General features: G+C 38.5%; 2 protein-coding genes across 2 annotated transcripts in view; one reads left to right on the forward strand and one right to left on the reverse strand.

The window, feature by feature from the left end:
* Positions 1-24459, reverse strand: part of LOC128466984 (uncharacterized) — a 44755-nt gene extending 20296 nt beyond the window's left edge. Inside the window, exons 1-6 of the mRNA XM_053448475.1 lie at positions 24058-24459; positions 23412-23945; positions 18866-19042; positions 12226-12447; positions 9192-9405; positions 6192-7156 (exon numbers count right to left, since the gene is read on the reverse strand). Coding sequence (XP_053304450.1) covers positions 6978-7156; positions 9192-9405; positions 12226-12447; positions 18866-19042; positions 23412-23945; positions 24058-24069 — 1338 coding nt within the window. The 5' untranslated portion in view covers positions 24070-24459 and the 3' untranslated portion in view covers positions 6192-6977. The remainder of the gene's footprint in view (positions 1-6191; positions 7157-9191; positions 9406-12225; positions 12448-18865; positions 19043-23411; positions 23946-24057) is intronic.
* CLEC3A (C-type lectin domain family 3 member A) lies at positions 3140-5621 on the forward strand. Its single transcript, XM_053448477.1, has 3 exons — positions 3140-3427; positions 4140-4223; positions 5001-5621. Exons 1-3 carry the CDS (start codon positions 3319-3321, stop codon positions 5387-5389), a joined length of 582 nt encoding a protein of 193 aa, XP_053304452.1. The 5' UTR covers positions 3140-3318; the 3' UTR covers positions 5390-5621.
* Positions 24460-26387: the final 1928 nt, after the last annotated feature.

A 26387-nucleotide genomic window follows, 5' to 3' on the forward strand; every position in this document is an offset into this window, starting at 1 on the left:
GTATTGTTGCAAATTTGTGTTCTGTTTGTTGTGTTATTTCCTCACTGAATTCCTTTGACACCTAAATTGCTCGGTATGCCTTAACCATATTCTAAGATCTGCAATCGAAGCCTGCGTGAAACGAAGCGAGATGTTGTTTGGTTTGTGTCTGTTGCTATAGAGCTCTTGTTACCTTGTGCCTAAAAACCTGTTTACATGAAAAAGTAACCTATATAAATAAAATAATCAGCATAGAAAGTGCCGTCTTTTTTTTTTGAGTCACTAACATAAGATACAGTGAATTCCATCAAAAAATGATCACCATGATTCACATGATGCGACAGAACTGCAATTGACAGACCAAGGCTAACCGATACTTTAGGTAAAGAGTGCCCAAGATCACAAATGTCCTTCAAACCCTACTTTTATCAACAAGAACAGTTGGAAACAATGTGTCTACGTTGTGGTTTGAATAATTCATGCATTCTCCGTAATCCTCCTTCATTGACAAAGTTTAGCCACGGGTAAAACACATCGGAGACCCCCAGCCAAGTTTATGTCTAAATAGATTATGTCAACCAGTAGCTTCCCAAATCATCAACAAAATCTGACCACGGAGAGCCAGGTGACTTCCACCAAAATGTGTAGACGACGTACAAAAAAATTCCAAAAATCAATATTGCCCCAAAACAACGAGAAATACAATCTCAGCCTACCTGCCATGGATTTCATTTTTAAACACATCTGCTGCTCCTTGCTTGCCATATTCTTCACCAATTAGCCCATGAAAACAACGCGAAGGGATCCGGTACACGTTGGTTTGCTGGTATTATTCTGTAAGCATAAGAGACAGGCAGTATAAGTGCATGCAAATATTGCAAACTGCAAAAAATACGGATCATTTTATTGTAATTTACCAGTGCGCACACACTTTTCACCATTTTTGTATTTGGTCTGACTTCATTAAGCATTCTAAAGCGCGAACAGCATCTCAAAGTCATCTCAATAATTTTAAGGTGCCGTTCCACTTCGACAAAACAGTATTCTCTAATTTGTTGAGCAATTTACTTTTTCTCTAGAGGCTTAATCACACAATCTTTTTTCAGATTCTATGGCTGTAACCACTGACATCATCTGCGTAGGTCAAGGCGGCAGGTCCGGGGGGGAGGCAGCCCCGCTAGAGCATAATAGGAAGGTTCAGGCTCAGTGTAACACCACTCCTCAGTGGGCCAGTTAAACAGCCAGCCCATTAACACTATGGAGAGCTGTACCCAGTCAGCAGAGTCCGCCATAGTTTTCTTCTGCTCCTCTCTTCCTTTAAAAATGGAGAACTGGGATATGATGTCATCTCGTGACGCCTCAAAGTAAGGACAATGATCCGGAGGGTGCACCAGGCAGCTCTGCCCTGGGTTAAGCGCAAAAGGAAAATACTTAACTGGTGGTAGCCTGTAATAGTTCTTGCTATTGTGTGTCCCATTTAGTACTTCTGAGTGAGACAAATTAGACTATTTTTTGGAAGGGTCTTGTCATTGAGCAGTCCCAAGAATGATGCGTCTAATGCTGCATTTAGTTAGGAGTTGAACATTTCCACTCCTCTGCAATGTTTAGTGAATACAATCCTAAAACACTATAATGACTGGCAAAGATACATTACAGGACCGGAATTTGTAGGCAAAAGTAAATCAGATGTGCCAAGTGTGGCCGCTGTAAAAAAAACTGTCATGTGAATTGAAGGCCAGACTACTATTCATAGACTACACTGAGAGCATAGAGAACATACATCACTCCTGGAGGAGGATCTGTGGCAAGAATGCTTGCTTTATTTATGGCATACATTAGGCACACTAAGAATCTTACTGAAAGGCCCTAATTGTACTTCCTTCCTACGGAAAACATCAACAAAAAGTCTTTAGAGCTTTTACTGTGAAGGAAAGGAAAAGTGTTACATTAGAAGGTTTCGAGCGGCAACGCAACATTTTACCAGTTAATGTTCAAGGTAATGCTTTTAATTTGCATTCAGAAATACGTCATATATACATACATATGTGTATGTGCATATATATATATATATATATATACATACATATATATACACATACATAACCTATATATATGCAGACATACATATCTAGATATCAGGGTTGGACTGGCGATGACGAGGTGGTCCAGGTGGCTTCTTGAGGTTAGTGGGGCTGAAGGTTGCATATGCACAGCCACACACCGGAGCAGTCGCTCACGCGAGTTTGAGGTGCTGTCGGACAGCGGCCCAAAGGGCATTTGCATGGTATAACAGATGGCCAGTCTGGGCCTGATTTCTTTTGGAACCTCATTGCATCACACAATAGACCTAACCATTTTTCTTCCGTCTCAAAAGATTTGGTAAACATTAGGTACACTCAAGTCAAACCCAGCCATGAGATATCAGCTTTAAATGAATTTGCCACTGAATTGGTCCCTGGAGCCAACAGGTGAAATCAGGTTCAGCAGATGAGTCGGACCTCATCTTTGTGAATATATAAGACTGACACTCCTGACCTTGTAGCAAAAAATAATAAGTAATGCATATTTGTGACAAATCACTCACAAGATGATGTTCAATGTTGATTTTATTTTTTGTATTTTATACATTTTTACAAAAGCCAACGCTTAAGTTTTCTTTTATCAATATATTTTGCAAAGATTTTGCAATCCGTATTTGGTGAAGATCCTTTAGGTTGGAACAGACAAGTCTATGATAGAAGAATATTTGGGTCAACAATGTATATATTTTTTTTATACATTTTTATCCTGTTAAAAATAAGGAAGCTATAGCTTTATCCAATTTAGTGGAAATGTACAGACTATTTTCTATGAAGGAAATATATTGTATACCAAACATACAGAAAAGTACAAGAAAGTCTTTGATGAGCCCAGGTGTTTTAACCATATCCTCCTGCTAAATCCTCCATTTATACGCGACGTAAACATCTTCCGTAAACTTTCAAGTGTCCATGTTTCCCGCAGTGGAACAGCAAGTGAAAAGATGTATTCATTCATGGAAAAATACTCACAGCATTAAAAAGTAAAAAAAAAAAAAATTGAGTTCAAATATGTGAAGACGGCATGAATTTAAGGAAAAAAAAGGAGCAGAGGGTGATGAACAAGGAGACCTTATGCTTTTGCCAAGTAAAGTATTTTAACACATCGGTTAGCAAAGACCCAAGCCAGCAGTCCAAGGCCACTTCTATAAAGCTGTCCTAAGTCAAATGTAGGAGAGCTGGACTCTGTACCTTCCTTCTTTCAATATTCCAGATCCTAAGATTCTATATTAGAATCTTTTTAAGGGTCTCATCTAAGAACATGGCGCACACTGGATTAGTCATTTTATTCTTCATCGCTCTAATCGTGTTGGACCAAACTAGAGGACAATCACCCAAACCGAAGGTTCGGAAAGACCGCAGAACCAAAGGTGAGGATTTGTGGCTGCTGTGAAATGGGGACGGTCTCCATTTTAAAGACATAGTGACATTAGCTATTTAATGGGCATATAGAATCTAAATATACATTTAAATCAACTGAGTAGATACATTCATACACTTTCCCTGAAAGCTTAAAATGATTATTTATTAAAAGATTTTTATGAACTTATAATAATCAGTAATTACGATTTTTACACTACAGCATTGAAAGTTTACCCAAAAAAGACTAAAACAAACGTTTATTGCTGTAGTTATTTATTTTATGTAGAATAACACACAATATTTTTATGTGATTATTTATTCATCTCTAAACCTTTTTTTTCCCCTTTTTGGAGCATATTTTGTTTGTGATTAACCTTGGGTTGCTAACTAAAGTATACTATTGCCTCCAATGCTCATCAAACATTCCGATTGTAAGCTTTTTATAGCTTAAAGCCCTGCAACTAAAAAAAAAAAATTGGGAAAAAAACTCTCTTAAATGCCAGACTATTCTACATATATGAATTCTCCAATTCTATATAATAATAATAATAAAAAAAAAATAAGCAGATGTAATATACCCATAATGTACTCAATTGGAGACAATGTGATGTTCCTTTGAAAGCAGCAATGGGGAAACATGTAATGTTATTAAATGTACATTTAAATATTGTAAAAATAAATATTTCTTTACGTCTAAATATCATTGTTTTTTTTTTAAAGAGAAGGATGGCGATTTGAAGACACAAATTGACAAGCTATGGCGAGAGATTAATTCCTTGAAGGAGATGCAGGCGTTGCAAACCGGTAAATGCATATGGATGTTACATATATCATAACATTTTGGACTTCCAAGGAGACGCTTATGTTTCGGGGCTTGTGGATTGGTGTGGGGGGTATAACCGGTGGGATGGCATTACTGACAACTTTGTGGAGACATAGTGACAGTAGATATTTATGGGACTGAATGAGAATGAGAAATAATGCATATTAAACACATAATTTTGCTAATTTTATTTCAGTTGAGCAACTGTAAATAATAACAATGTTATTGTTCATTAGGAATGCATTACTTTATTTTTTAGTCTAAATTAGAAATAACTTAAAAGCTCATCAAATTCCAAGCATTTAGAATGAAAGGCATGTTTGGGGAATAAGAAATGATTTTAAATATTGGTAAATCATCTTCTCTGTCATACACAGAAAAGAATGATCATGTTTTGTCAGGCAGCTCACGAAAACAAGTAATTATTTTAGCCTTAATCGCTGAACTACAGCAAATCCTAAATTAATTTTAACATTAATTGTTGAGACCAGGCTGAATCGTTTTTGTTTTCTTTTGACTTTGAAATAGCCACCTAATATAAAAAGTATATCAGGTATTCAATATAAAGGCAATTGGAATTAGGGAGAGAGGAGAGCAAATTTTCCAAGACAAAATGATGCTAGAAATGATGTCATAAAGTGTTTGGTTTTTGCTTTTTGTCATTTGTTTGTTGAGTTTATTGAGTGTGTTACATTAATCTAAGATTCTTCAAAATAAGTTTTCCCTTCACAAGAAAAATAAATATTTTCTATTTACAGTCTGCCTGAGAGGAACCAAAATCTATAAAAAGTGCTACCTAGCATTTGAAGAGACCAAGCATTTCCATGAGGCTAATGAGGACTGTATAGCAAAAGGTGGAACTTTGGCGATTCCCAGAGATTCTGATGAAAACAGCGCTCTCCGTGATTATGCAAAGAAGAGCCTTCCGGGTGCAGGGGACTTTTGGTTAGGCATCAATGACATGGTCAACGAAGGCAAATTTGTAGATGTTAATGGGATCTCAATCACATACTTGAATTGGGATCGACCACCAAACGGTGGCAAGCGTAAAAACTGTGCACTGCTCACTCAGGCTTCTCAAGGGAAATGGGTTGATGAAGTGTGTCGCAGTTTAAAGAAATACGTTTGTGAATTTATTATCCCTTAAGAACGATCAAGGTGGAGAATGCCAAAGATAACCTTTTAGGAACAGAAGCTTTAAACACTTCCGGCCATGTAGAGGAGTTATGTGGATGGGTGGGATTTAGAAGCTTTGACATTTTAATCGTGGGAAATCCATTTTCTTTCAATCCTTGGCTAATGAAGCAAAGGAAACTGAGATGGTTCAGTTTCTATTTTGTTCTTTACCTATAAAATAAATATTAATTTCATTGAAAAAAGTTATATCTTCTTTAATACTATTCTTGGGATGCAATAACATTTTTGGCCAGGTGATAAAGCACGTTGGTAATGTTAAGGGGGTCTATCTGCATGTAAACCTAGATGATGGTGATACAACTGGTCTTCTCATTCCACATTAGAAGAAAAGTGAGATAGGTAGAAGGAGTCAGAATTGTTTTAATTGCTTTTCTAGAGATATGCGTAAGAAAATGTGAGAATTTTTTAAAGAATTCTTTTTTTTAAAAAGTAATTCTAAAGTCATTCATTATAAACCAATCGAAAAGGTTGCAGCATTAACCCTTTGTAATTAGCATAACACTTTGTTTATTATCTCCAAACAAGTATTTCCAAAAAAGTAACGTATTCTTCAGGTTTTTTTTTTATACAGTCATTAGTAAACATAATTTTACCTATCCGAGGATGGATAGATCTGCTTTTTAACACAGAGCTTTTTATTATTAAATTAGAACAAAACGTATCCCTGGAATCAGCAGAAAGCCCTTGCAAAGTGTAAACCTAGCCGAATTATGTAATGTGTAATTAGCTTTTATAAATATGTTACAAAGAACAAACAAGTGCTACAAGCATCCCCTACTGCAGACAAAAAAAACCAATCACATTTAATTCATAAAGATTCTGGTATTTCACTGATTTTACATCAAGTCGGTGCATTCTGGTTACTCTATAATCCCATTGGCGGGATTATACATTATTATAAAGAGTAATCATAAGGGTAAGTTTGAAGGTTTGTTTGCATATTAGCATCACCAGCAAGAATAAAGACTCTACTTAAGCACCATGCCTTGTGATTTACACATTTGCTACCGGATGTTGCCGTTACCCATGTTTTCTTAGTAATCTATAAATGGGAATTTCATCTTGCCTCTGTATACAGACATAAAAATGTGTACATATTCCCCACCTGGTCATACGACAAGGCATTGAAGGACGTCAATGAACACGTCATTGATAAATGCAATACTAACTGAATCAATGGGGACTGACAGTTTTACGGAAGTGGTGTGAAACAGAATTCTAAAACAAGAATAAAATACTGTCATGGCCTAATGGCTTTGGTCATGAATGATTTAAAAAAAGAAATAGTAAACAACAGAGTGCCAGGTGAGCAATGAGGTTCACTATCCGTGTTAGTCCAGAGCTGAAACACAAGTTTAACCCTTTGGGTATTGTATTTCCAACATTCCCATATCAAACACTCCCTTTTTTCCCTCTTCGGCGGTGACTTAATTTCTCAAGTCCCAGATAATCGCTGCTCTGTTTATTATCACACTTTTGTGCTCACCCACAAAATGAACAGGGTTATGGGCACGACCGTTACACGTTCATGGTTGTGTTCATTCGAACACTGAAGATGAAAGTCCATGCAGCTTGAAGTCTTCAACTACTTGTTTGGAATGTTTTATTTTAGCCGATAGAGCGTCAAAGATATCATTCTGGTCTAAAGCAGAGGCTACTTTGTAAATAAATTCTTCTGAAGATTCCAAACCCTGTAGCCCAAGGTTCACTCCACAACCTGCAATATAGCAAAACAAAAACGTGCAAATGAATTTGTCACTGTTCACTGACTGTCCCCCATTTCTACTCACCAAGGTAAGGGTGAAGAATTGAAAGGAGGGCAATTACTTGTGACAGGTAGGACTAGTTCGAGGAAGAAGGCAGATATTTAGCCACAATGCCAAAGGTCTCCCAGGCATCTCTCTTTACAATGCCCCGCTCTACCATCCCAAAAGGTTGGGATGTGAAATGACACAATGGAACCTCAGTCAGTTACACCTATTCAGACTAGAACAGAAAAACAGACAACTGTGCCACCTGGAGCATCAGAACCAGACTGGGGAAGAAAAGCTGCCCTGGCACTACCTTACTGAAGAACCTGATTAGATGCAGAAACACTTGTGGGGATGACATGGCCAAGGACCCACTGGGCATTTGCCTGGCTTGCCAGATAGCTAGTCTGGGCCTGTGGTTCATCCTTTATGTTTCAGTCCTAGATTGAACCACCAAGGCAATATGTACTCTGGATACTGAGGGCTAAAGCATGGCTGGAGGCGCTGTGAGCATGATGAAATGACCATATTGGGTCACCGAGCCCCACGCAAGCAGCTCCTGACATACATGTAAATGGAAATTCATACACAGCAACAGGGTTTTTAAGAATGGAAAGTGCTACTTTCTGCCTATTATCAAACATGGGAGATTTTGTTTGGCTTGTTGAAACAGTAATTACTAAGGAGTGAGGTGTAACCATTAGATTATGGATCAAGTACAGCCAGCTGTAAGGAATTATAGCTATGACAAATCTAATAATACGGCATATACTTAAAATCTATCCCTGCTTTTTTATATCCCATCTGGACTATTGTAACTCCTTTCTAACTGGTCTTCCCCCGCCTTTCACCGCTCTAATCCATCCTTAGCAGTGTAGCTAGATGAATCTTTCTCTGTCACCGTTCTTCATCTGCTGCTCCACTATGCCAATTGCTCCATTGGCTCCTCATACCCTTCAGATTTAAACTCATCACCTACAGAGCCCGTAACAACACTGCACCCCAGTATATCTATACCCTCCAATCCAAATATACCCCTAACCGCTCTCCTCTCATGACTTGTGGCTTTCTTCTACTGTCATTACCTTTTCCCACGCCCGTATTCAGGACTTCACCCATGCTGTACCCCTTCTCCTCCCCATTCCATCAGACTTTCTCCCTTGTACATGACTTTTAAAAGATCTCTGAAAACCTGCCTTTTTCAAGAAGCCTGCAACCTTTCCTCTTATCTCTCTCAGCCATCATCCGAATCAAGTCATCTAAACGATCAACAACCTCAACAGATCATCTGGACCTCATTAACTCATCCAAGAATTCCTCAAATCACCGCTCAGCATGTAAGCTCGCAAGAGCAGGGCCCTCATCTCGTTTTGTTCCAGTTTGTTATTGTGTATGTGACCTATTCCACTGCTAGTAACAGCGCTACATAATCCGCTCGCGCTATGTAAATAAATCTAACGTATTCTAAACATCTCAATGTTACTCATGCTTTCAGCCAGTAGATGGAGCCCTTATGTTTTTCTTAGAATAATGTGATAAACTAACATCAAACTTCATACGATTGCAAGATAAATGCAAACCTGTGTTTGTCATTGGAAGCTTCAATATCATAGTTAATAAATGTTACCTACAGTGACGTGGGTATATTTCTATTAAACTGCCCCCACCCAAAGTATATATCGGTATACCCCTGGCTCTTTAGTCTTTAAAGAGAGAGTAAATAGTTTACTAAGGTGATGTCAAATATGCTTTTTTTTTTTTTTTTTTTTTTACTTTTAGACAAAAACATTTATTTTGTCATAAATCTGCAAACACCTTTGTAGACCAAACATACCATTGGCTTTGTTTGGTATTTTTATAGGAAATATGTCCTTTTATTTGTGGCTTTGGCTTTTTACAGACTTCAGTCCTCCATTCTCCATCAATATTCGGACATAAAACCATATCCAGGCCTTGCATATCCAGACTTTTGGTTCATTTCACACTTGAACCTGGACTAACCTGTATCAAAGTTAAGGACACGGGCAGCTTCACCTTCCAATGTGACCACAACATTGTCCCCTTCAATAAAAGCTGTAGTTATCCTCCTGTGGGACAGCATGATCTCGAAGAGCCTTCGACTGCACTGCAGATGCGGAAGGGTTAAATCGCTCATTCTGGGCTCAATGTCCGTCTTGTAGGCATTAAACGACTGATGAAATATGTTCTTCATAACCTGAAAGCAGGTAATAAATAAACCATATATATTAAGAGGTCAGTCAGAGCCACAATTAAAAGGTTGAGAGGACATATAACAGTATCTCTGTTTTTCATCTTCATAATTTATTCTGGAACACAGCGTACTAACGGTCAACAAATTCTTCATGCGTGCTCTACCAGAAAGGCCATGTTAAGGAAAACGATAAAGAAAAAAAGATTATAATCTAATCTTTATGCACGTTAATAAAATACTGGGCTAGGGGCTCTCATGCCGCTTTTTTATGAAACAATTGTGCAGTAGGGCTACCATAACTAAAACACAGGCTTATAATCTGACATTTGCAAACAATACAGAACAGTATAACACTATATACTCTCTCTGTTTTTTTATTCTCTGAATGTATCAGAGAGCTGCATTTTCACCTGCAAGACTCTTGACAAACTGGTTCTTTTTGGTTAAAACCTTTTAAAGGGTATTATTATTATTATTTTGCGGTGTTTTCCTATGTGCCGTTGAGAAAGTCATGTGTTTTCCATAGCATGCATCAGGCCTGGTGTAAGGAATATCAATGAGTATGCTTTTAATCTAGGCCTACACAAAGCCGAGTCTAAATCAGATTATTACGTTGTCTCAACATCACCTAGTTAACCTGATGTGACCCAGATATGGGCTGGCCTCTGGGGCTGGGTGCCGGTTGCCCTTTTGGCTGGTTCAAGTTGTGGTAAATAGGGCTGGTCTGACTGTGTGAAGTGGGGTCACGTAATACAAAGGCAGGCTCCAGGGGAGGTAATCACGTGTGTTAGTGGATGTGTTAGCGTGAGTGTATAAATGTGTATGTTACTTACAGGGCAGACTTGCCCTTGGTACAGAAGGTGCAAGCCCTCAACTGGTGTGGCGTGTGAACTTTTGTTCCTGGAAAGACATACCTAAAGTTAAGTATAGTGCCTTCGAGATGTATCTTCAGAAAATCCTACATTACAAAGAAGTGACTATGAAGATAATTCTACTGTTTGCCAGTTTCTGGCAAACTAGATAATGGAATCTATAGATTTCCTTAAAGAAAATTCAATACATCCATCATGATTGCATTGTAAACATTTACCGTTCGTGTACGGTGTGGACAAAAGTGAACAACTGAGTTTCATCTGGCAATACAGGGGTTAATTTGAAATTTAAAGTCCCACGGTAGCTTAGTAACCGGCAGGTTAGTTCGGAAACACAGGAGGATTCTGGCAGATGAGTCACCTCCATTTGTAAGTGCAGTAATTGTACTGTGAACAGCCTTGTGATTCTCGTTACAGTAAAAGCCATTGGAAAAAGACATTTAACAAGCCATGCTTTTTTAAAATGAGAAATAAAATGAAAGCATCCTTCCTGTATTCTATACATATCCAAGACAGGCGTGTGTGCTTGGTTATATATAATGAACTTGACAGAGCATAAAGCTTTAACATGTAACAGGTGAGCTTATATGATATTTTTAATGAGAGATTTACATTTTCTCCTCTCCAACGTGGAGAGGAACAGAGTTGGACGGTAGATCAGACCCCAAAAAACTCCAACCTAAATCAGTTCTTGATTCAGGAGCCACATATGTAGCCAATGCATGTTAGTCGCTGTCACTTCTTAATCCTGATTGGCTGGCTTATTTGCCAGAGCGTCATAAGCTTTTTGCAATTGGTGGGAAACCAGAAAGCGAGAAGTGATGCCCGAAATGCCCCCAACATTAAGACTTTTACTTGAGTGAGGGAGATGGGGCGATTCCATCATAAAAGATCTCAAATACTGCCATATGGTGTGTTAACATTGTAACACAACATAGAGGAAGTTGTTGTGTTCTATTGCTTAACGTTGATGTTTACTTTTGGATCACATCTTCTACATAAATGTTGAGTTCTGTTTGGACCCAGCAAGCAGAATAATTTATAAATACAAGCTGAATACAAGTGAATGTTCTGTGTGACAGTTATAAAGACCAGGCTTAACTCTATTTATTTAGACGAATGTAATACTATTTGGAGATTGACAAGAGGCTAAATCCTGTATATCAAAGACAGGCCAAAGATTTAACAAGGTGGGATATCTTACAGCAGGTGGGAATATACAGGCAATACGTTACTGCAAGACTTTTTATGTCATGTATATTTATGTGCTAGTCTGGCTTTAATAAGCCTAGTTTATGTTTAGGCACACACTGATGTCAACATTTAGTTTCGTTGAAAGAACAGAAAATAAAAATACATTTACATGTTATATTATAGATATTTATAAATACTTACAGTTTAGCTTTCTAGAAGTTACTAGCAAACAAAACAGCTCATGCTCTTTCAGAAAATCAGAAGAGAGTATTGAAATCATGGTAAGAAGAAACAAATATGTGCCATGAAATATGTGCTGGAACAATAAAACTATAGAAAATGTATTATATATTATAATATATAAGCACATCTGTCCAACTCTTCATGGGGGAAAAAAAAAAATCTTTGTATTCCACGAATATGCTAACGTTCCTGTGTTCGGTTCGGGTGAATATTCGTGTACTTTCTTCATATTAGTTTTTTTCTTCGTTTTTTCTGTTTTTTGTATAAGGGGTAAATATGGGGGTTAACACGCTACGTACTACGCAGCAGCTTTGGCGCCAGGATTTTAAAGGTCCATACCTATTGGTCGCCGGCAGGGGCCTCCTCTGCCATCAACCAATGAAGTGCAACTGCACTTCATTGGTTCATGGCAAAGGAGCTCCCTGCCAGAGACCAATAAAGTCACAATCATGTGTGTGTTATATTTTACATGTATGTATTCTTATATTTACATAGATATGAGAGCTGTACTTACGGAGGAGTTAGGGGTGTACCGTAGAAACCTAACCACTTTGGCATCAGAAGCGGGACATGCCAGGGCCATATATCGATTCCTAAAAGTGCCATAGATCTTGAGGTGGAACCCTGGCTTTATCCCACATGGGTGATTCACATCTTTTCCAGAAGTTGTGACATCAATGCCATAAGCAGAAAGATCAAAGTACAGATTGTGAGCTCTGATCTCCGGTGTTGGCACCTGTCCAAATATGAGAAAATAACTCATTAATTATGGGGGGGGGTTCACAAAAGAGAGCACATATTCAATGAAAAACATGAGTAAAACTAGTCCTATATATTGAATAAAATAATTATTAAACAGGGATCCAATTAAGAATTCACCTTAAAGTAATACAGGATGAAACCCTCAAAGCTCTTATTATCTTTGGAGAACATTCAAATTGTTATTGTCATACGCTAATGCTTCCCATTATGACTACAGATGTTTAATTTCCTGTGGAAAGCTCCTCCAACTAAATATAGAAGCTAGGTTTATTGCAGTAACTATGCAGAAAATAAGACAAACAGCTCTGCTCTTTGTTTAAATAAACATACAGCATTAAAAGGAGAAAATAAGTTAGCATGGTGTTCCTTTAAACGGAGAACAGAGTTGGTGGTATTTGCATGAAAGAACTTTTCTGTAACTTGTTACAGAACAGTCTTCAGAAACATACAACCTATTCTGCTAGTCCTCTGGCTGGCAAAGTCTGTAGGAAAACAGAGAGTCAAAAATACAAACATAATTTGATGACAGATAAGTTTTTTTGGCCCGTCTAGTCTCCATGTTTTTCGTGCTTTAAAGACTCAAACCTTAATCAGTCGTTGGTCTCGTCTTAGATTCAGGAGCCATAGGCCTATCCCAGGCATGTTTAAATTCCCTCACTTCGTTGACCTCCACTGATGGAAAGCTGTTCGGTTTATCTACCATCCTCTCAGTAAAGTAAATCTTCCTTACATTACATCTAAGCTTTTGATCCTCTAGCTTTAGATTACGACCTCTTGTGCTAACATTCATTAGAACATTCTAACATAATGGCATTTCTAAATTCATACTAGACTACCAGTAAATCAGTCCATGAAAATCAGATATCTTTAGGGTTTAAAAGTTACAGATAAAATTATTGCGGGTACATGCCCCAAACAACTAAACAAAATAATTGTAATGGAAGAATGTGAATATAACAACTATTCCAGCTGAACATAGTTCAAGAATAATTTAAATATTGCAGCTGTCATAATGCCAAGAAGATATCTATCAGGAAACTCCTGATGCATCCATCAGAGATGCTGTTGTTATATATTTGTTCATGTTGCCTACATCTACATACAGAGACTGTCCATCAGGGCCCTAGATAAATGCCACTCGAAACTGACCAGGTTTGTCATTCCATCGTCAATAGTAGACCTAGACACACTGAGGCAACTAGGCCAAGTTCGGGCTCTAATAACCCTGTTTTTACATTATATATATATATATACACGTACTAGAAACCAACTGTAGGTATATAGACTGGGAGCAGCCGTCTCAACGTCCTTAGCATTTGCATAAATATTCCCCCCATTAATTCACAACATAATTTTAGTTACTGCTCTTTTTGGTGGCACCTGATTGGCTGTTGACACCTTTGTAAAGGAGAAGCCAGCAAAAGACAGTGGGGTTCTGGACAGAATGCTAGCCCTTGTACAAGTTTGGCCACATCTCTCTGAATCCAAAAAATTACTATTAAATCAAGTCTTTCCAAAACAAAAACAAGCAAAAAATATAGACTATGGGTAGTTGAAATAATTTGATTTATACTAAAACCCGTGGAAGTTACAGTTCTCCTGTAAACCTCATAGACCATGAATACCCTTCACAAGCAAGCAATTCCTACAATGTGCCTACAATGTCCCCTATATGTCCCCTATAGCCACCAAGACTATATGCTCAGAATTCTGTGTTTCCCATGCATAGTGTCACTAAGTAATCGCCATGTAAGTAAATTATCAACTTTTTTTAAAGAAAAACATAGTTGAATAAATGAAAGAAATGTAATTACATGATCACAGACATGGCATTTACATGGCATTTGTGTGACGTACATCTCATACCGTTCGTTAATCGCCAGAGAGGTGTTTATTTTTATCTTCCTTTGATTTAGATTAGATAGAGCGCTGAAGAATGAAATTCTATTTGAAAGATAAAACCCCAATGACAAAGACAGGATGTCGTTAATAAGATCATTGTTTGCACAGCTCCATGAAGCAACTGGTGCCGTAGTCTACGCAAGAGACATTTCAATCAACCACCATGCAAAGAAAGCAAGAAACGTACATACATATATACAGTACAGCCAACATATGGCTTTTGCTTCAAAATTGCTTTGTGACAATTCAATTATGCAGATGTTTTTCCTTATGGATTTTTTGACTTTCTAAGGCTATGATTTAAAGCATAGATAGTAATACAACAATTATCTATACTGTATGGCATAAATCAAACCCTTCTCATACAGGAAAAAGATTAAAAAGAATGTGACCTAACTAGTAGTTTGTGTTCAGTTCCTCTCCCTCGTTACATTGCAAATGACATCATGCATTGAAAGTGAAATTAAAAAAAGGGTGAGCTCCGTTGACGTGTCAATGGTGGTCATGTCACCACTACATTATGCTTTCGCTTGACTTTCATTTCCGTTTCTATTCTGCACAGATTTTTGGTGTAGGTGCCAACCTTCAGGAGGAAGAACAGGGCCTGCATCATCAGGGTACACCCAGTACTAGTTTACCGGGCCTGGCCAAGCAGTAGCGCCCAGCCTTCCTGCTCCTGAATCCCAGGCCCCTAATTGGCAGAAAATATCATCTCAGGCAGGACGATGGGAGAAGCATGTGCAATAGAAGCATAAGGGGTGCTTACAGGAGGATCATATGATGGGTAGAACACAGATGGAACAATGTGATGGACATTGGGACACCTGAGGAGCATGGTGGCCCAGGCTTTAGGTCTGTACTAAGCGCCAAGATGCAACATAACAGAGCGCCACGAAGAATAAATAACTTTCCTTTGTGAAAACAATAGGTTGATTTGGGGAAATCTGCATTTAGTACGCCCTGATGTTGATACCAGTTACTTCAGGTTTCTCCAAGATCAATGTCCACCATGGCATCGCCAACAAAAATATCTAAATGTCACAGAGATGTTCCTGGTTTGTTTTAGAGAATGTATGATATCTTATACATAGGGTTCGACCATAGATCTTATTAGCTACCATATCAAGTGGTGATTGATCTATGATGATCTATTAATTGGGTAGCAACGATAGTGTTACGCCTACTAAAAAAGTTTCACTACTTAATGGTGCTACGTGTTAGCTTACGAACAGGGCTTTCTATATCTAATGTATTGATTCATCCTAGACTGTTAAATCTAGTTTTATCATAACATTTTTGTACTGTAAGAAGTGCTTCGTACATTGTTGGCACTATATAAAACATACTAATACTACTAATAATAAATTGGATGTTTTGGATACAATTTATAGGGGAGATAGCAGCATAGCACAAAAAAAAGAAAAAAAAAAAAACATAAAACCCTAGATATCACTCTTTGTAACGTATGATACATCACCCAGTCTATTATAGATGAGGAGTTGTCATGCACTGTAAACGCTGTGTAAAGTCATCATGGACCACAAGTCATCCACAGCCAGAGCCACAAAGTGACCTCTTCTGTATAGTATGGCCATGTTAGTCACTAACTTAATAGATTTACATCCATTTCATGGTTTTCCACTAATCGGGGTGCATAATATCTAACAATTGGGGGCTTTTTCTAACAGCAATGTTAGAGTTTAGCTTAACTCACAGTCACAGCAGCAGCTTTGACCTATACAATGTGTGGCATCCTCTTCTATACACTGAGTGAGCTATGATAGCCACTGACATTCACATTCCAGTACTGGATTTACTGGATTTACATTACCTCTAGGACGGGGTAAGAGGTGGTAAATCTGCTTTCATTTTTTATTGTTATGACCATGTACATGGATTATGACTTGTTATAGAAATAATTTCTGATTATTTACTTTCAAATATCAATAAACCTTTGACAAATGGACAAAAAAGGAAGACGCCGCACGCGCTCGGTTCAATCTGAGCTTGAATCTAAGGCTGCTGGTTAATTTCAGAGTATCTGCGATTTACTCTTAAGTGTGTTTACCCTCCATACCCACTCTCTATGTCCTTATCTGTCAAATTTCTATTAAATAAGAACATTTACCTCCCACGTGAATTGAAGAACGTTCCATTAACACTTTTGCCAAAAAGAGAACAAAGCATGATTATATATCCTTATTTAGTATCTGTATTATATATCCAAATAAGACTTTTTATTTTTTTCAGCCTACAAGAGCACTGATTCATTCTTAACATTTTTAAGTTTTTATCTTGTACAAGACTATAAATCACGGCTTATGCTGCTAAAAAACCTAAAACAAACAAACCAACAAGCCAGCTTTATCTGGGAAGAACAATACTCTCAGTATAGGATGCCCACATGGACTGTTTAATTAATAAAGGCTTTTAGGAAGAGTACTTATTATTCTCTTACCATAGTGTGATTAGAAAGGTTGTATGCAAATAAGAGCCGATAGCCTTCATTGGTGAGCCATAAAGAGAGAAATTAACACAATAATAGTTAACAGAATAGGCTCTTTCAATGTTGTACTAGAATATTTGAATACCAAGGTTTTTTTATTTGCATGAAAACATTAGCAAAGTTTTTTTTTGGCCGATGTATCTTACACGTGTGGGTTATGTAGAACATTCATCTTAGTAAAAGAACGGGTGAATTTCCATTATATTATATATTAGGTGTAGGGGATCGACGAAGCTTGGAAAGGTTGTTAAAAGACAATGCTCAATAATTACTTTCTCTGATTAGCTTTAGCTTACTAAAAGTCAACTATATAATATGGGAATTTTAGGGACCGTTCATATAGAAACAACTTATATATAAACTGTATGCATATTTGATCTTGCACTCTTTCCCTTGTGGTGTAAAAAAGGGTTTTGGTAAGATAATGGTCTTCAGACTATAATTGAAGACCTGATGGTCTGTTTATATGATGGCATTTCCTCTGAAAATCAGATTTAGTTCCACATTAACTAAGGGAGGAGACATTTGAGATGCTTATACCACTGCTGCGTATGGATTCTACATCTGGACACGAGTTTCTTCTAAAGATCCAGAACAAAGCAAACATCATATCAGGACAGATACAACTATCTCCAAAGACCAAAGGGATAACTGATATATGCTTGTTTCCCCCCCCCCCATCATTTAATTTTTTTGTACTAAGAACTTCAGTTGACCTCAAAGAGGTATTGCTGATACATGTAAAATTCCAATAGAAGCCTAGACCGGGATCAGAACATTCAACACCAGTCAAAATAAACCAGTAATAGGAAAACATTGATCGTAAGTAACGTACACTATCAAGTTATGTCCAACTACAAATCCACCAAAGCAGAGTACACAATTTTAAAGCTGGTGGTTATTTAGTGTTTGTTACTCAAGACTCTAATTGCAAGGAAAACACACAAAAGTGGGGACAAAAATCTTCAGATCTGTGTTTTCCAGAGGGTTGCATTTCTGTGACACTCCTAAGAAAGGACATCACAGAAGGGTCATAACTTCCATGGGGCAAGAAGGACTTATGCCTTTATCACCACCAGGTCAGCTGAGCTGCTAGATGGCAATGGCCGAGTCCACTTTTTCAGCACATGGTGGGACATCCACCGTGCCCCAGACACCAAGTTATGGCTCTGCATCAAAGTGACGAGAAACATTAATGAAAAAACATGGAATAATAATAGTGTTACTGAGAATAAACCAGGTCAGATTTAGCACTACTAGTACCAATTTATCCTATAAAAAAGGAACAAAAAAGGGTACGCATGAAACAAGCATCCGGCAGAGGCGTTCAAAATGAATTGTTAAGCAATTTAAGAACGGTCGCTGTTCTGAGCAAGAAATATAAATTGGAAAATAAGCTTTGTGCTTTTCTAGATATTAAAATCGGGAGAAGGGCCAATAGGTTCTCATCTGCCATCAAAAAGGTTTCTATGACAACTAATTGCCAGATACAGTTTTATCATAATGTTGCTGTTAAAGCTATTGATTATTTCTAACAACTGAATTGCTTTAGAATTCCTTTCTCACAGTATACAAAGCGGGCATTCTTTAAAAAAAAAAAAAAACAATAAAAAAAATCAAATTTATTGATAAAAAGGCATTGCATAAACAAATCATACACATTTTATCTCATATATCTTTGTAGATCCATTATTCATTACCCTATGTCTTTTGTGTGCATTGACCATTTGGCCCCATGACTAACATGGAATGCTTTGCGTGGACTCTTGGAACTGAAAATCCTCATATAAGATATTCTATAACGGAGAACTCACGCACACAAAACATCTACTTATACAGAAAAAGGAAAATTACCCGGAGACCCAAGGAAGCAGCGCTTCACCAGGAGACTCTGGGTCAAACTCATGCAGTTCCTAGGTATAATAGTACTAGAAAAAAACCTATTATATAATAATAAACAAACTTTTAATTATGAGTGCATTACCTGCCTTTGGTCTTGTCTTTCCAATACTGCGTTTGCTCCATAGGCGTTGCACGATTCAACAACGTACTCTGAGCTAACACCCAAGAGAGAGCTTGATTCTCCACAAGATCCGTCCGCCACCACAATTATCTTGGGCCATTCCCCTGTCGGTATCTTCCCGATATATTCTTCTGTAAACTAAATAAACAATGTTGTTGTTGTTACAGCATTTTCAAAGATAAAAGAAACATTGTGACAGTAACCTGAGTTTTTTTTTTTTTATTATTGGAAATGAAAAATAAAAAACAAACAAGAATGACTAAGCCGAGAATAGACAGTGCAAAAATAGCTTGCTCTACGATTAGTGTGAGCTGGAGATAGTCATAGAGTCTTGCTTACTGTTGCTAGAGGGAAAAACTCTAGCATATCAGACTAGTCCCAACAAGAATGACGTATTTTAGATCAGAAAAAAAGCATTCGTGGGAACCTTCAGGGTTTTTGGCCCAAACTTAGGGTTTCAAGGTTAAGAGGTTTGGGCCCAAATTTAACACGTTTGGTGAGTCGATTCAAAGGTGTGATGGGCCGGGGTCAGCTCACGTAGAACGTTCCCAGGTCTGCAAATGAGAGGTAATAAATAAAGGCTACTTTATGTTAAAAATACTTTAAAAAACTGGATCATTTGATCCAGTTCTGAGCCACAGATATAAGTCCTAGAAGAATGCTGATTACTGCACATTTTGTTACATTACACGCACACCCTTCAAAAACAGACCGTGCTGAAATTAAAATATTTTGGAACATCTTCCCGAATCCAGTTAATCATTCCCAAACACAATCATTTATATTGGCTGCATTCCGTATATTTTATTAACAAAGTCGTTAGCAATAATTGGAAACGCTAACTAGGAAAGCCACTGGCCAATATTTTTGTGTGTTTGTCAATTGTTTAAATATGGAGGCCAAACAGAGCTTTCTATGGCAAGAAACCAAACAAAGAATTTTAGAAACCCCCAGAAGGATACACTGCAGATGATATCTAGGCTTCAAAGCTTAAAATTGGAACCCTAGCTCTGCGTTTCCTGTTCAAGGGACCATTGTTTGCTCTAAAAAGATGGACTTTAATGCGCAAATGAAAAATTCTCACCCCAAGCAAGCTTATCGTAGTTGACAAATGTTTCTAAAGTCATTAATTTGGCTTTTTTTTTGTTGGCACGGTTTAATAAACTCATTGTTTTGTACTAGGAAGACCGGTCTGGCCAGCAGTATTGTTGCATTTGCTATTGCTTAATTGCATGGTACGTTTGAGCCTCGTTGGAACACGGAGTTACTGTTTAAATATTTGTCTGGAATGCCTTTCGTAAAATGCATAAACACAGAGAACATATCCTCAGTGCCGTCTGTCCGCAAGATAAATTCTGGTATCAGATACACAGCGATATGCTTTGGATGACTCACTAGGCAAGAATAAAGCCATCAAAAAATAAAATAAATAAAACTTTCTATAACTGTAAAAATGGCACCTCCACACCCCATTACAAGCCATTTTCAAAAATGGTCTTATTAAAATGTAAAATATGCCACCATGTAACAGATGTGCTTGTTCAAGTGTTTTAAGGGTACTCACTGGTAAAGTCCCATTCTGAAATAGAAAACTGTTTAAAAAAGGACCCCAAAACAAACAAAAAAATAGTTGCCCGCTAAGGAACACTCAGGTGTCTCATTAATGGTGTCCAGAGAGGGCTTAAAATCACAGGAGTGCCTCAGTGGGTTAAATCGCAGTCTCACCGATTCAGCACCTTGGTAAGCAATGTAGGACTCTCCAAAAACTGGGGTACTTTGTAAGCAGTGACGGGTTAAGCAATAAATGGCTGTAGAGTGTGATGGAATCCTCAATATTTACACCTCAGGGGGTATTTAAATAGAATTTGCTGGATATGCGCCGATTCCTTGCATGGTGTCTGCCCAGTAAAGAAGCTAATCAAGAAGTCTTCAGGGACCTTTAATAACATACCCAGGATCTCTTTGGCTCCGGAAGTCCCGCTAACCTCGGCTGGCCACCCAGTGGCCCAGAGGGCATTTGCCTGGTGCGTCACACGGCCCGTTTGACTTTTTTTTGTGTAAGTTCGATTTTCTAGCTTTTGTTTTTCGAGATGTTTTGACAGCATTTTGCTCGGAGTTGGAATATTTTTGCAATAGCCTACAAGCAGAAATATCACAGAAGCAGCCAAGTCTTCTTCTCCAAGCGGCATCTTAACTGCTGCTTCCAATTAGACTTGGTTTCATAACTTCGTTACCCTCTGTCAGTGCCAGGATATAAACCTCATGAGCTGCTTCTTTATTTGGAATTTTACATAGGATTTTTTCCAGGGTTGTTCTTGCACACATTTATAGTAAAACAGGTGTGTTATCCAATTTCTTGAAACAAGATCAACAGTATAATGGAAAAAAACCTGGGTTCCAGGATCAGCCTACAGATGAAATGAATGGTGCTTTTAATTCTAAAATTAAAGGGAGACGCCAGCCATTATAATATAGTCAATGCATGCGGTCTATACACATCTCCTGTTGCCTGTGCCCACGGGTGATATACTCACTGCCAGTCAGATCTAGTGCTGGTTCGGCAAGGATTCTGGTAGGGGTCCAATGATACCCCTGGTGCGTAACCACGGAAAGTGATCCTACCGATTCCAATGGAAACACTTTCTTGCTACCGATGAGCAGCATCACAACATTGGATGATGGTGGAGGATGTGCGCTGCAGCCCTAGAGTTTCAGCTTCTTCTGAAGGCAAGTGATTTTAGATTTTAAGGAAGGCATGAAAAGGGGTCTTACAATCACCTTTTCCACCCTACTAACACAAAACCTAACCCTATTGAAAGACATCTCAAAGAGTTGGCTGGATACATCTCCCATATGGAAAACCGTTGGGGAAGTGGGGAAAAGAGCAAATGCATACGGTGGGCATTCTGCAGGATCTCACCCCATAAATTCTAAAGAAGGAGCCCACAAAAATCTAAACTGTAAAAAATGTAAAACCAAGAACATGTATGAGTTAACAGCCAGTGACACGTGTTTTGGCCTGAAATTCCATAGTCACCACAAACACTGTACTATTGTTCTGCAGATGGTAAGTATAGGATAACCACGGGGTATTAAATTACCTGTCATTCAAAGATTCCAACCCAATGTAAGGCTGGGAAGATGTGATAGAACATATTAATTAGCTCATTAAAGCATCCATCTGTCCTCTGAACGGAACATGAATATGAAGTAATTTAAGCTATTAGTGTTTACAGGGTGTGAACTTGCTTGGGTGAATAGATTTTCAATTAACGCTAATTAACGTTAAACTATATTTGTGTATATGTACACACAAACACAATCACATGAGATTTTGTTCTTTTGGATTGGCTAGTCATTTTGTCCCAACTTTTTACAAGAAGTATCATGTTCTACAACTGCCTCATAATGTAAAAGAGGGCATTTGCAGGGGGGGGGGGTTAAACATTTCAACTCTCGGATATCGCTAAATGCTATTTATTCTAAATTTTAGTAGCCCTGTACAATGCATAGTTCCATCAGTAAAAAAGGTCTTAAGAACTTATGTTTACGCTATAACTCTTCATCTTATGCCGAAAATGTGTGGAACCTGTGCAATTTTTTGGAGAGTTTATGTACCAAGCCTTCACCTAGGAGATAATAACTATGATAAAACATAACGTACACTTGGAGCCTGTAGAAATCAATGGAGAGCTCTTTAACTTGACAGCAACAGCTAGAAGCAGGTTCCCATTCAAGTCACCTTCAGTATAAATGGGTGATCTAGAACTTCGCCCCTCTGGAACACGAGAAAAACTCAAGAAGGCACATCAGAAGCCCTGACTAGAAAGATCTCAAGGGCTAGTGGGTTTCAAAGATTCTATCACAAAATTAAATTATACGTTTAAGAAAGGATCACAATAAGAAGGAGTCAGTACCAGACAGTAGGACCCTGAAAATCTGCCCCTTGACCCTTTGGCTGACAGTCATACCCTGAGAGTTCCCAGCTATTAGCCTCTACCACCTCTGCTGGGAGGTTGCTGCTCCACATATCTACCACCCTCAGTAAAGTCCTTACAGGACATCTAACCCCCAGATACTCTAGTTTTAGATTATGACATTTTCTATTAAAACATCCCTCCTATACTTTGTTAAACCCCTTTACGTATTAAAATATTTATTGCACATCTCCTCTCCCTCCAAGCCGTACATATTGAGATCCCTCAGTCTTCCTTCATATTTTTTTTATCCTGCCAGCCATTCACCATTTTAGTCGCCCTCCTGTGAACTCTCTCTAGAACGTCAACATCCTTCTGGAGATGGGAACCTGTACATAATACTCTACGTGAGATCTGCACTGTGGCAGAACCACCATGGGCAGAATAATGGGCACAAGCTATGATTTTTTCTTCTAATTAATAGAAAAAGATCATGAATGATAAAGTGTACCTGCATACGACAGACATTTTATACCCAAACCTCTCACCTTGGCGCAGACATACTTCTTTAAATACATGCAAACACTTACTTTTGTTCCAAGAAGGAGTCTAATATCCAGTGTTTGTTTTCTTTGTTCCAGGATACTTAGAAGATGCTCCTGAAAAACGCCGATCTTGGTGAAAAAGTGGTCATTATGCCAACATCCTTCTATGTTATCAAAGTCCACTCCAAGAGCCAGAAGAAACTTGACACTACGAGGGTTTAGGGCAATCTGCTGGGGTCTGCAGAGCAAAGCAGCTCTTGTTCTCTCGTCCAAGATGGTCAAATTCAGCACTTTTCCTGAACGGACAGCAACCAGAGCGGCGGTCAACCCAACAGGTCCAGCTCCCACCACAAGAATTGATACTCTAGCCCGCCACTGCCTGATCCCATCAACGCTCACTTTCACCACCACATACACCAGTACAACCACCAGCGTACTCAACGCCGTCTCCAACACTAGACTTTCATATACGTCCTGTCTGTCATCCAGTTGGCTTTCCACTCTCTCCATTTTTCTCCAAGGAGCAAGGGAAAACAGTGTCGGTTCCACTGAGGACTCGTTCCCCACTATTGCACGTTCCTGGATTGAATACGACAAGAGGGAAAAAGAAAATACCATTAGGAGCCAAAGCTGAATGAATCATAATCAAACGTTTCAGCAAGAAAAGCACATCAGCTCAAACCCTACACACCCGAGGCAGCATTGATATCAGATGCCTGCTCTATGGACAAGAGCAAGGAAACAGAGATTACAATCTTGCATCACTATGGTAGCTTAAAACACTTCGGATACCCTCCACCTCTCTTCTACTGATTAACAATTCACTTCCTCCTATTGGCTGTTAGCGCTCATCAGCTCCTGAATACGTTATTACATATTATTTTTTTCTCCTCCTCTGTGCCTGGATCAGGCTACACATAAATCACAGAGATGAGCCTCTTGCCTCTCGAAGCCAATTTTCTCTAGGAGATCTCTAAACAAAAGTCATCTGGTGACCTTAACACTTTGAGTGCTGGCTGGCTCTGCAGCAGAGCGTGCCTGGCTCATGGAAGGATTGTGTGTGTGTGTGTGTGTGTGTGTGTGTGTGTGTGTGTGTGTGCGCGTGTGTGTTTGCGGAGCTTCCCATTCATGTGAGAATATTTACAAGAATTAGCTGCAGGCAGGAAAGAGCGACAATAAGACCGGCGTTCTCGAGTTGTCACAGTAATTTAGCTGATTGCTTATTTTCTGTGTGACTCACGACTAATAAAAACAGTATAATGAAATTAATCCGTTTCATAAAAAGCATCCGTTTTAAACGTGGAAAGATATCATCCCTGGTTACATGTCATTCCTGAAAAGCATTATTAAAGGGGAAAGTGATTCTAACCTTATATATATAGAATTACGAGCTATATTTAAGTATATTTAAGAGGTCCAAGTATATTTTTGCTCTTTCCTTTTTAATTTGAATTGTAATATACACTGCAGTGAAATCGTTTTTAGATCAGTCAGTGGTGTTATTACCGTCGCTGCTTCCCGTCTTGGCACAGAACGGGCCAGTTGGGGTGATCAGTGATCTCCCACTTAACCGGCCCATCGGCATTACCGGCAATCAGGCTCCCTGCTACGAGGCAGAGGGGCTGCCGCCGGGTGTAGGTGTCAGATTTTCAGGATGGGGTTACTCCTGGATATTGTTTTCTTTTTAAATAAATGTGTATGGAGTAGTAGCATAACCTTAACCGCCAGGTACCCTCCTACTTGTAGGTATCCTCTTTCCAATTGCCAAATTTAAATGCCTTGTGTGTATCTGGTAATAGATAATTGTAGAACAATAGTTTACTGAGAGGGTGGTAGATAAATGGAACAGCCTCCCAGTAGAAGTGGCAGAAGCTAATACAGTAAGGGAATTTAAACATGCATGGGTAGTCATATGGCTCCTTAATCTAAGACGAGACCAACGACTGATTAAGGTTCGAGTCTTTACAGCATATCTGTGTTCAAATTCTATGTTTCTCTTCCAAGCAAAGCTTCTAAGCCCCCATTAGGGCAATCCCTGAGGTTCCTTCAATCCTGCCTCCCCTGCATTAGAGGGGCTTAATTTAAACCCCCGGTACTCAGATCACTTTTGCCCTTTTACCTGACGACGTTGGTGTGAACGTTACAGTAACCGAGTTTAACAAGCGATATCGCTATAGAGACACTGTATACAAATCACCCCCTTGGACTCGGGCCACGGAACAATAAGACAGGACAAAGGACACGCATTATATAAACGACGGTATTGGTACATTTATGCAACATTTGCCTATTGTATTTCCAAAACATTTCTATAAAATGTAACACCTAGAATGAGACAACAAACTCATGTCTGATAACAAACAACCTTTCGAATGGAAACACACACATTGCCGGTGAATTATTACAGGCGGCACCCTGCAGAAACCGACGGCAAACTCATTTTTCAGTATGACTAATTTGAATTGAATAATTTCTTTTCATAGTTGATAGAGCCAGGTGCAGCAAAAATAGGAAAATCTGGGAAATATTAGATTATTATATGTCTAAAAACGGATGCCAAGTTTAATATTTGTAAAAAGTTAAATATTTTGAATATGTATATAAAAATAATAATAATAATAATAAATATCCTAGGTTTGGACCTAGTGCATATGTGTAATAATGTATATATGGTTAATAATGCAAGTGTTAACACAAAACAAATATCTTAATGTCTCTGTGACCAAAAAGCAGTATCTTCTTTACCGAGAAGATAGTAGATACGTGAAAGAGCAACCCAGCAGAAGTGGTAGAGGCTAACACAGCGGGGCAATTTAAACATGCATGGGATAGACATACGGCTCCTGGATCTAAGACGAGACCAACGAGTGATTAAAGTCCGACAGATAAACACACAATACCAGAGACAATTTCAAAAGGAATTCATAGGAAGAGATATGCTTATTCTAGCCGGAGATCCCAAATGCACAGATCCTTGATTCCTGTTCTGATTGCCACAAGGGTGGTCTTCCTTTGCACCGT

This window comes from Spea bombifrons, chromosome 10 (assembly GCF_027358695.1).
Source record: "Spea bombifrons isolate aSpeBom1 chromosome 10, aSpeBom1.2.pri, whole genome shotgun sequence".
NCBI classification, from domain to species: Eukaryota; Metazoa; Chordata; class Amphibia; order Anura; family Pelobatidae; genus Spea; species Spea bombifrons.

What these genes read in the sequence shown, in the direction of transcription:
- CLEC3A (XM_053448477.1), top strand. Translation starts at nt 3,319, where the DNA reads ATGGCGCACACTGGATTAGTCATTTTATTCTTCATCGCTCTAATCGTG. An exon ending in GAAAGACCGCAGAACCAAAG is followed by an intron (nt 3,428 to 4,139) that starts GTGAGGATTTGT and finishes TTTTTTTTAAAG; the next exon opens with AGAAGGATGGCGATTTGAAG. An exon ending in GATGCAGGCGTTGCAAACCG is followed by an intron (nt 4,224 to 5,000) that starts GTAAATGCATAT and finishes TTCTATTTACAG; the next exon opens with TCTGCCTGAGAGGAACCAAA.